Genomic DNA, 12,500 nt, shown 5'->3' on the forward strand with positions numbered 1-12,500 from the left:
TCGGATTAGAACTTTTGTACCAGCTTTGGTACCAATTTGTGGTAAGGTAAAAAAAATAATGTTTTTGTTGTTGCACAGCTTAAATTGTTGTGTTGATTTGAAATTTGATTTTGAATCTACGAGTTGAAACCTGCAGTAGAACAGACAGCACAAGCTTCTGACTGGAAATCAGAGGAAAGGTGTTTCTCCAGACCGTCTCAACGTGTTCTGTTCTGACCCAGACTTTAGCCTCAGGTTTACCACACGCTGTTTGCTGCTTAACACACATCAATTAATAACCACACACAGTCTCACACACACACACACACAAACATATACACACACACACACACACACACACACGTGTGTCTGGTAACACCGACGTAACGTTAGCTTAGCTGCAAGCCGCATTAATTCTTTAATATCAACAACCGGCCAAGAGATTTCAAAGCTGATGCCCCCGTGGAAGAAAGAGCGTGACTCGAACTGGTTAACAGTTGAAACTTGGTCACTCAGTGGCCAGTGAAGTGGTTACCCTCTGAACCTGCACTGTAACAATCCACATTAAAAAGGTGGTTACCCTCTGAACCTGCACTGTAACAATCCACATTAAAAAGGTGGTTACCCTCTGAACCTGCACTGTAACAATCCACATTAAAAAGGTGGTTACCCTCTGAACCTGCACTGTAACAATCCACATTAAAAAGGTGGTTACCCTCTGAACCTGCACTGTAACAATCCACATTAAAAAGGTGGTTACCCTCTGAACCTGCACTGTATCAATCCACATTAAAAAGGTGGTTACCCTCTGAACCTGCACTGTAACAATCCACATTAAAAAGGTGGTTACCCTCTGAACCTGCACTGTAACAATCCACATTAAAAAGGTGGTTACCCTCTGAACCTGCACTGTAACAATCCACATTAAAAAGGTGGTTACCCTCTGAACCTGCACTGTAACAATCCACATTAAAAAGGTGGTTACCCTCTGAACCTGCACTGTAACAATCCACATTAAAAAGGTGGTTACCCTCTGAACCTGCACTGTATCAATCCACATTAAAAAGGTGGTTACCCTCTGAACCTGCACTGTATCAATCCACATTAAAAAGGTGGTTACCCTCTGAACCTGCACTGTATCAATCCACATTAAAAAGGTGGTTACCCTCTGAACCTGCACTGTATCAATCCACATTAAAAAGGTGGTTACCCTCTGAACCATCATCTAATGAAAAGCCCTTTCTTTTCAGAACCTGAGGAAGATTTTATTCGGTGGAACGTTCCACGTCTTCAACTACGAGTGGAGGAAATCCTGCTTCAAGTTCAGAGAGCCCAACTCAGAGTTAGCCTACGCTCTGGAGGCCGACAGGGTGAGAAGCTCATACTATATTACTACTGATACTACATGATTACTACTAGTATTAAGTGAAGTTTGTCTTACCATTATGGCTTCTCTCCAGTGTGAATGCGTGAGGCTAGCCCGAACACTTTCTGTGAATGTGCTGTTGATGTGCTGCTAGGTGACTTGAGCGACTGAAGCTGCTCCCACATCGGTCACAGGAGTACGGCTTCTCTCCAGTGTGAATGTGTTTATGTGTTTTTAGTTGACTTGACTGACTGAAGCTGCTTCCACATTGGTCACAGGAGAATGGCTTATCTCCAGTGTGAATGTGTTGATGTGTTTTTAGGTCACCTGACTGACTGAAAGATGTCCCACACTGCAGACAGCGGTGGTGTTTTGGTCTGTTGGTGTCTCTCTGTTTCATGGAGGAAGATATAAAGGATATAAGTCATTACTCTCTCTGACAAAGTATTTTATGATATGAAAGCATATGCTAACAGACGGTTACACCCTGCCTTTTCGAAACCCCCCCACTCCGAAGATCGACCTCCATTCTTCGTAATGGAGGGGTTTTCCCATTTTTTTAAAGGCACCGCTATTCCGAATGGGGACATCCCCTCCATTTCGAAACCCCCCCACTCCGAAATTGATTTTCAAGTCCATATTTCTCCGAGTTTCCTGCATCAAACCCTGCAACTCATTGTTTTTTATTGAAAATATGCATAGACGGCGCTAGACCATCGGGAATAGGGAAGCTAAATTTCCTCAGATTTTCATAAAACAAAATCAGTTCAACCCGACTGGCATTCACAAATAAGAACGTCCTCATCTTGCTAATATGACTCAATGAACCTTATTCAACTGTGAGCATTTGACTCAAAGTTACAATCAATTTTTTTCAAACACCTTTCACGTTATGAATGTGGGCGTGTGTAACAGCTCAGATGTGTAGAAAACATCATTTATGATTAGATCCTGTCGGCGTGTCAGGAGATATGAATAATCAGTTGAATATGCTGCTGTGGAACAGATCCTTGCGCTCTCGGATTACGCATTTGACAACCTTAACAAACTGTATGGCAAGACAAACATAAATGAACAATGTTTAGTGATCTGTGCACCTGCAGAAAACTGCGAGCCAGGATTGCGCAAGACCACACCTGGTATTTAGACCAGCAGAGTGGAAAGTCTGTGTGCCAAAAAATAAAAATAAAAACACTGCTCCGGGCCCGATACGCGCTTAACTAGAGTGTGCGTTGTCAAGGTGTAGCCTATTTCTTTGCGGAGTCGGGGAGAAAGCAAGCGGGACAGCTGTGCCCAGTCCCTGAGCAGCGCGGCTCGCGTGATTCTGAACAACACAGAGTGCAAACATGTCTGTGATCCACAGCTGATTTTAGGATGTATCCAACGTTCACATTCCTGTATCTATCTGAATGCAGCAGGCTCGTATTTACTGCTATAGTGAAATTATATGAAGACAGTGACATATAATAAAAAAAACAATGAGTTGAAACGTTTATTTCAAGCTGCAGGAATGCAGGAAACTCGGAGAAATATGGACTTGAAAATCAATTTCGGAGTGGGGGGGTTTCAGAGTGGGGGGTTAAATCAATTTCAATTTCGGAGCGGGGGGGTTTCGGAGTGGGGGGTTAAATCAATTTCAATTTCGGAGTGGGGGGGTTTCGGAATGGGGGGGTTTCTGAGTGGGGGGGGGGGGGTCAGAACGGTGGTGTTTCGGAATGGAAGGCGGTCCCCCTAACAGACAAACATATCTTGTTGTATGTACTGTGTAACCAGTGTTGGGGGAGACACATTACAAAAGTAACACATTACAGGTAATATATTACTTTTAGCAGTAACACAGTAATATAAAGCCAATAGGATTTTGGTAATATTATACCAGTTACTGTACTATGTCAAGTAATGTGAGTTACAACTTGAAACTGAGCTGCTGTCAGCTCCTCGTTAGGGTGCATTGAGTTACATTATGATGCATTCATCTACTCAGTAAAGTCAAGTATTGAGTGAAGGTAAATTAATTATTAAATTATAACGACTTTACAAAAAAATATTAGAGGGAATTAAGCCCTGTTTACTGTAACTTCCTACACTATAGTTCTAAGCAGCTTATAATAAGTAAAACTACTAATGCCAAGACTTTATTTTTTATTTTGATCAAAGCACATATTTAAATAAAGATACAATCATTTCCTAATCAAATTGTGTTTTTGATTTATTTTGGGTCATATGAACCACAAACAAAATGTAACAATGTGTGTGAATATACAGCAAGAGAACATCAGCATACATGTACATATCAAACCATTTCACACAAATACAATTTATACAATCAACGACCGAAAAAAGGAATAGGCTGAAGCCAAGGCTTATTTTTTGCCTATCCTGTATAATCCATTAGAAAAACCCAGAATATCTGCAGCAAAATAAAGAATAGAAAGAAAGACAGAATTTACTGTAAATTATAATCCTGAATTATTTTACTTTTTAAGGCTTTTTTAAACCTCAACAATGATCTACACAATTTCAAATCATCACAAAGGCTATTCCATAGTTTAACTCCCAAAACTGAAACGCATCGAGATTTGACATTAATTCTCGCTTTGCATATTTAAAAAATGCATAGCCCTCTTAAATTATAATTTCCTTCTCTTAATTAAAAAAAAAATGTTGAATACAAACTGGAAGGCTTTTGCTCCTAACACGGAAAACAATTTCTAAAGTTTTTATATACACAATATCTACAGATTTTAAGGTGCAGGACCTTGTGAAAAGTGGATTGGTCGATTCGAGGTAACCAACTTTAGTTATTATTAAATTCAAGACACTGGTACTGGCCTACAGGGCAGTACACCAGACAGCTCCTCTGTACCTGCAATATATGGTCAGGTTCCAAACCTCTCACCGCTCCCTTCACCTCTCCTTCACTACGGGGGCTCAAAAGTCACTCATCCGGATCGCGAGTCTTCTCGTCCCTGGCGCGATATTTTTTTTCGGATGATGGCGAAGGCTATGCGAAGGCATAACCCGCCCCTCTCTGCCTCTGATAGGCCTAGCGTCAAACTTCCATCCAAACACATTCGCTTGGCTATCCTGAATGACATCTCTTTCTACAGTCTGTGGTCACACCTTCAGACTCAGTGGGTCAGACAGACAGCAGTTACGCTTGCTAGCCTGTATGAAAGACGCCAGTGAAAAAGAATATCGCATCCCTGGCACCTCAATGGTGGAACGAGCTCCCTCCTATGGTCAGGACGGCCGCTTCACCGCCAATCTTTCAGCGAAAACTTAAAACACACCTTTTCAGGCTCCATCTGGGCCCTTTTTGAACTAACATTTCTCTCTCTCTCTAAAAAAAAAAAAAAAAAAATACTAACTAAACTTTACCACTATTTCCTTCAGAAGTTGTAGTTGTCATAGACTGTGTTGCATAGTTGATTGCTCTATTGTTGACAAAAGTGTGTTATTGTAAGTCGCTTTGGATAAAAGCGTCTGCCAAATCAAATGACGTAATGTAATGTAATGTAATGTAATGTAATATATATGGAGACATTTGACCTTAATTATGAGCGGTAAGCTGAAATCATTCGGGAAACTGCGGGCAGCAAGTTCACCTGTTATTGCTTGGCACCTCCTGGTAGTGCACTCCTAAGGGAACAACTCCTGGTAGTGCACTCCTAAGGGAACAACTCCTGGTAGTGCACTCCTAAGGGAACAACTCCTGGTAGTGCACTCCTAAGGGAACTACTTTTTGTTGGCGGAGACAAATAACAGACAGAAAGCATCTGTTGTCTCAAATTACTTTAAAATGTGATTATTTCTTGATGAATAGCTTTGTTTACATCTGTACAACTGTTGTATAAAAGCAATATCACACTCGAGGTCGTGCTGTTTGTACTCTAACATCGTCACGGCTGTGATTATCTTCGGCACTCAGGCTGCGTCCTCGTGCCTCCGAACGAATCGTAGCCGTGACGATATCACAGTACAACAGCCCTCCCTCTCGTGTGATAGTGCTTAAAGGGACAGCTCACCCTAAAATCCAAAATGACATGTTTGTCCTCTTACATGTAGTGCTATTTATCCATCGACATCGTTTTGGTGTGAGTTGCTGAGTTTTGGAGATATCAGGCTTGGAGATTTCTGCCTTTTCTACAATACAATGGAACTGGATGGCACTCGGCTTGTGCTGCTCAAAACGGCAAAAACATACATTTAAAAAACTCAACAGCAATGTCTCTTTCCAGAAATAATGACCCGGTTACCCAAGATAACACAGACCTAGTTGTGAGCAGTTTCATGTAGGAACTAATTAGTAGCTAGTGGGTGTAGTTCGGTCTAAAGAAAATAGTTCCTACATGAAACTGCATAGAACAAGGTTTGTGGATTATCTTGACTAACCGGGTGATGATTTCTGGAAAGAGAGATAGCTGTTGAGTTTTTCAAATGTATGTTTTTGTCACTTCGACCACCACAAGCCGAGTGCCATCCAGTTCCATTGTATTTGAGAGAAGGCAGAAATCTTTAGGGCCGATATCTCCAAAACTCGGGCAACTAACACAAAACGATCTAGGTGGATAAATAGCACCACAGGTGAGAGCAAAAATATGTATTTTGGATTTTAGGGTGAGCTGTCCCTTTAAGTGAAGTTTGTCTTACACCCCATCACACCCTTATGGCTTCTCTCCAGTGTGAATGCATGAGGCTAGCCCGAACACTTTCTGTGAATGTGCTGTTGATGTTCTGCTAGGTCACTTGAGAGACTGAAGCTGCCCTCACATTGGTCACAGGAGTACGGCTTCTCTCCAGTGTGAATGCGTTGATGTGTTTTTAGTTGACTTGACTGACTGAACCTTCTCGGACATAGTTCACACCAGTATGGCTTCTCTCCAGTGTGAATGCGTTGATGCGTTGTTAGGGTATTTAAGTGACTGAAGCTCCTCCCACATTGGTCACAGGAGTATGGCTTCTCTCCAGTGTGAATGCGTTGATGTCTTTTTAGGGTATTTGAGCGAATGAAGCTCCTCCCACATTGGTCACAGGAGTACGGCTTCTCTCCAGTGTGAATGCGTTGATGTGTTTTTAGGTGACTTGAGCGACTGAAGCTGCTCCCACATTGGTCACAGGAGAATGGCTTCTCTCCAGTGTGAATGCGTTGATGTGTTTTTAGGGCACCTGACTGACTGAAGCTGCTCCCACATTGGTCACAGGAGTACGGCTTCTCTCCAGTGTGAATGCGTTGATGTGTTTCTAGGGTATTTGAGTGACTGAAGCTCCTCCCACATTGGTCACAGGAGTAGGGCTTCTCTCTAGTGTGAATGCGTTGATGTGTTTTTAGGTGACTTGAGCGACTGAAGCTGCTCCCACATTGGTCACAGGAGAATGGCTTCTCTCCAGTGTGAATGCGTTGATGTGTTTTTAGGGCACCTGACTGACTGAAGCTGCTCCCACATCGGTCACAGGAGTACGGCTTCTCTCCAGTGTGAATGCGTTGATGTATTTCTAGGGTATTTGAGTGACTGAAGCTGCTTCCACATTGGTCACAGGAGAATGGCTTCTCTCCAGTGTGAATGCGTTGATGTGTTTTTAGGTGACTTGACTGACTGAAGCTGCTTCCACATTGGTCACAGGAGAATGGCTTCTCTCCAGTGTGAATGTGTTGTTGTGTTTTTAGGCCACCTGATTGACTGAAAGATGTCCCACACTGCAGACAGCGGTGGCATTTTGGTCTGTTGGTGTCTCTCTGTTTCATGGAGGAAGATATAAAGGATATAAGTCATTACTCTCTCTGACAAAGTATTTTATGATATGAAAGCATATGCTAACAGACAAACATATCTTGTTGTATGTACTGTGTAACCAGTGTTGGGGGAGACACATTACAAAAGTAACACATTAGAGGTAATATATTACTTTTAGCATTAACACAGTAATATAAAGCCAATAGGATTTTGGTAATATTATACCAGTTACTGTACTATGTCAAGTAATGTGAGTTACAACTTGAAACTGAGCTGCTGTCAGCTCCTCGTTAGGGTGCATTGAGTTACATTATGATGCATTCATCTACTCAATAAAGTCAAGTATTGAGTGAAGGTAAATTAATTATTAATTAAATTATAACGACTTTACAAAAAAATATTAGAGGGAATTAAGCCCTGTTTACTGTAACTTCCTACACTATAGTTCTAAGCAGCTTATAATAAGTAAAACTACTAATGCCAAGACTTTATTTTTTATTTTGATCAAAGCACATATTTAAATAAAGATACAATAATTTCCTAATCAAATTGTGTTTTTGATGCAAATAACTACTATAGATGACAATAACAAAGTAAAATGATAACATTTAGAACTGTGGACGGTTTACACTGACTTTAGGGCAGTTGAAATTCTTACACTGCCTTGGGCAGTTGAAATTATTTTTTGGGACGGTGGTGTCGTTCTGCGGTTATTTTGGTGAAAGCAATGCAAAAGTAGTGTGATAAGTAATAAGTTACTCTACACCAGGGGTCAGCAACCTTTTTGGTATTAAGTGCCACTTTCAAAATGTCTTGTCCATCAGTGTGCCACACCAAGATTAATGACTCGCACATCAACATTTAAATTGACAACAGATTTGCAATTGTATTCCATCGGAAAAATCAGGACATTCAAATGTCACATCTGACTTGAACTTATAGTAATAATCTAAAACATATAAAAAAAATTATATACACAGTTGCCATTGCAGAGTGTTCCAAATACCAGCAAAGGTCAAAACTGTACTGAATTATTGGTCTTCAACAATAACCTAAAACAAAATAGATCAAATATATGCACAGCTCCCATCCAGTTTTTCCCAATTAAATCCACTCTTTTGTTCACCCCAAATCAGGCTAAACGTGTTAGATAGAAATAATAGGCTATTTATTTTTAATACAACATGCAATTCTGGAATATTTGAATATTGGACAAAATGAAATTAATGTAAACCGTGAGTGTAACACACATACTCGGGATGCTCTATATATAGCCCTCGCAAATACTAGGGGTGTCAAAAATAATCGATTATAAGATGCATCGCGATACGGACGTCCACGATTCTGCATCGATTCACAAATGTCAAAAATCGATTATTAAAAGAAAAAAAAATCAAATAATATATAATGGAAGTACATGCAGTTGTTTATTTTAATTATGGATCATAATACAATGCAATTCCAAATGCACTTTTATTTTAAAAGTAGCCACACAGTGAGAAAAAATAAATCATGTACTGCGGAAAAAAGTGATGCATCGAGATGCATCGATAATCGTAATCAAATCGAATCGTAGCCCTCTGAATCGTAATCGAATCGTGAGGCCAGTGAAGATTCACAGCCCTAGCAAATACAACGTGAATAGTGAAGTGAGAGGTTTGACAACCACACGGTTGCACTGTGATGTCCACTCGTGTCCACTCCAACAAGTCTTTAGCTTACTTGATGCCACTTTTTAAATAAAAACACATTTATGCCATGACTTTATATACGGTAATGTATATTTATGTTGCATCATTTAGCCTGTGCTGTGATGTGTAGGAGCGGCCAATACGCTGGGATGTGTTTGCAACATATGTCTAAAGATCATGGAAGTGGATGATATCAGGAACATTACCGATAGTTAACGTTCTATATTGTAGGCTACAGGGAGACCATCAGCCCTGCTCAACAGCTCTGCATTTGCCTGTATAGGTTTAATCATTTTATTCATCGACATGGCAAACCTCCCCGCAAAGCCAAGGGTTTAAGCTGCTCGCTACAGTGAGATACACATTATTCAATTCAATTCAATTCAATTTATTGTTGTCTACAATGTGGAAATTTGTCTTCGGCTTCACAGGTTTGCTTGCACACATGAAAAGTACAGTACACAGACACATTACACAGCACACAGCACAGGAAATGATAGGGTACATAATACAACATATAACAAGACAACAGGACAACAGCACATTGCAGACAGCGATAACGGACATGGTTCTGATGAGTCTGACGTTTATGAATTTTGCAGATTTATTGCGTTTGGTATGAAAGATTTTTTGTAGATGTTTTTTATAGACTGTGCGTGTGTGCCCCTAGTGGTTGAATGCCATTATTGACGAGATTGTCTTATTCTCTGTTTTTGGTGTACTTTGTGGCAGCGTTACCGCGCCACTTACCGGCCTGGCATATATACTACAGCAGTTTCAGTGGTATTCAGTGGTTTCATGTGGATACACACATTTCTTGAAACGATTCCGTGTTTATGGAAAACTTTTCTTAAACGGGGGAAAAAAAGATCCCCGTGTGGACATGGCCTCAGTGCAGGTCTCTCCCAAAGTAAGCTATTGACTGATGCGAAAAGTGCAGAAAATCAAACCTCGTCCGAAAACTTAAATGACGGGCGTAATTGTCGGACTCGCTGTGTCAATGATGATTGACACAAATGAGGTCGTATTTTTTTTCTCCCCCGTGTGTCAATTTCGGTCAAAGAAATGGACTCGTGTGCAAAGACTACATGCCATGAAACAAAACCTCGCTCTGAGCTAGACAGGAAAGCCTCCTTAATGTATTCGCCATCGGTGAACGGTTTGCCATGTTTTGCAATGCAATAAGCAGTGGTGGTTTTTTAGCAGTGACAAAGGTTTTGAGGGTGTTTGTTTCCCGTACCTGGACACGGAGCGTTTTACAGATTCAGCCCTGTCTGTCTCATCCTTGAAGACGTTCTCGTGTTTCGTGTCAAAATGGTGTTTAACACTTGTCGTTCGGCACACAACACTTTCCAGACATAAGGTGCACACAGCACGGGCATTCATTTCCACAAACCCACTATCTGAGTTCTGCTGCCTGGTCAGCTCTGTATCTGGAATGTATGGAATGCAAGGAGGCAACCTGTTACCTACCAATCAGAGGTTGTGGCGCTACCGTAAAGATCCTAAATAACAGGCCGCGCAACTGCAAATGGTTGTGAAATAGGTAATTTGGCAAGGCGCGTCAACATTTCTACAAAAAACACTCAAATGCTGCAGTGCACTGGCGTGTCACTGGTTAACCCATCGCGTGCCAGAGGTGGTGGCACGCGTGTCATAGGTTGCCGACCCCTGCTCTACACAGACAATAATATCAATCTTTAAGCAAAGCTGGATTGATAAAGGTATTATTTTGGTAAGTGATCTTTTTGATGCAAACGGTTTATTATTTAGCTATGAGCACTTCCTCCTGCGTAAAGCTTTTCCAGTAACAAGCAGGGAACTATGTCATGAAAGCCATCCCTAACGGTCTTTCCCATCTAATGAAAACTCATCTTCAATATCAAGAAGTATTGCGGTTGGAAACCCTTTTGAAGATAAATGGTATTGACATTTTGAATGCTAAATGTAACAATAAACATATCCGTAATGCTTTCTATGAAAAAAAGAAAATGACTCCTAGAGGGAAGGCTTACTGGAACAGCATTTTTGCTGACATTGACTGGCAGAGAGCATGGCTTTCACCACATAGATTCTGTATCAATAATAAGATTAAAGAAGTACACATCAAAATTTTGCACAGTATGTATCCAACAAACCTGTATTTTTTCAAATTTTTAGAAGTAGATAACAAATGTAATTTTTGCAGTGTTGACCCTGAAACTTTTGTTCATTTATTTTACCATTGTTTGCACTCACTTGCGTTCTGGACTCAAATGCAGGATTACATTCTAAGCAAAACTAAATAGAACATCAGGATTGAATGTATACATGTCATTACCTACTTTGATTATGAGAATAGTGTAATTGAATACATTGTTAACCTGTGGATTTGATATGGTAAATTTCATATACATAAAGCCAGAGTGTTAAAATCTTCCCCCAATTTCATAAGGTTTCTTTGTGAGTTTAATGAAAACATTAGGGGCCCTATCGTTGCATCGGCGCAGTTTCTAGGCCGAGCGGCAGGCGCAGATCAAAGCAGTGGGCGTGGACAGGCGCACTTGATATCGTTGTGCTGGCGCTAGATGCAGCCCAAAGCATTACAACCACGCCTTTTAGGCGTAAAATTATGCACTGTCATGCTCATTGGATAAGTGCAATAAACGAATGGCACGCTTGCCTTTTTAGCTCCAATTCCACTGGTCCCGCAAAACCAGAGGAAACCCAAGCCTCTGATCCCCCCCCCCCACCTCCCTTCATCCCGTCTGTCTCCATATATCGGCTATTATTCCATATTATGATGCTTCTCAAACCAATCTAACTGCAGTTTAAATACTGCAAGCATGTAAATACGCTACACTATAGCAATATCAAAGTGAAAATAATGTTCTATGCATCAGCTAGAAAAATATAGCCTATTAGATTGGTGAAAGTTTGTCCAGAAAGATATCATTTTCTCTCGCCTGCTGCAGGAAGGATGATGCACATAAATATAGCCTACATTATGTCAAGTCATTGCATAAATGTGTTTTTATTGTAAAACTAAATGTGAAATAGGGCCAAGTTATTGGAGGGACATCACAGTATAGCAGATGCCATTAGAAGCGCGTTCCGAAGCGCGTTCCGCTGTTACTTCTCTAAATCACGTTAACTCGACAAGGGGTATATATAGGCCCAGGAGGACATATATGTTTCACATAGGGTGGTGTTTTCATTTCGATGTTTTATTTGGTCCAATATTGAAATGTTGACAATGGCAGGCTGTGTTACCATTACACATTAATTTAGAACTACCTTTTATATCTATTTTGGCTCATTTGGTTGCTATTTAGTAGCGAAATGGAGAAACACAATGCATGCTGGGAACTCAGAGAGAGAGAGAGAGAAGGGTGACAGAGAAGAGGCAGTGAAGGCACAGAATAGGCCTGCTTTTCAAAAGCGCAAAGCGCTAAATGTACGCCAGGTCCCAAGATATCACTAGGCTGGTATTTAGCGCCGACACGCCCACTTTGGGACTGCGCCACGCCCATTCGGCCTAAAGCGCATTTGGCAGCCTAAAGCCTATTGCTATCTTGCCGAAACAGGCGCAAGGCACGTTTTTTTGCGGTTAAGGCCCGTAAGGACTCTTAAACTTATAGATAGTAATAAAAGTAATAAAACTGTCAAACTATATTGTGAACTATTTAAAGAGGAATAATTTGTTTTTGTTTTCACTCGTCATTGCTACTTGATTCTCGACTGTAATTT

At 40.8% G+C, this 12,500-nt stretch overlaps 1 protein-coding gene across 1 annotated transcript in view; it reads left to right on the plus strand.

Annotated features, from left to right (window-relative positions):
* Window positions 1-12,500, plus strand: part of mindy4b (MINDY family member 4B) — a gene marked incomplete at both ends in the record, with an annotated part of 34,641 nt that overhangs the window by 7,269 nt on the left and 14,872 nt on the right. The window contains one exon of the mRNA XM_083636566.1: window positions 1,230-1,349. Within this exon, the coding sequence (XP_083492692.1) occupies window positions 1,230-1,349 (120 nt within the window). The remainder of the gene's footprint in view (window positions 1-1,229; window positions 1,350-12,500) is intronic.

Source organism: Poromitra crassiceps, assembly GCF_964638095.1.
Source record: "Poromitra crassiceps genome assembly, chromosome: 5".
NCBI classification, from domain to species: domain Eukaryota; kingdom Metazoa; phylum Chordata; class Actinopteri; order Beryciformes; family Melamphaidae; genus Poromitra; species Poromitra crassiceps.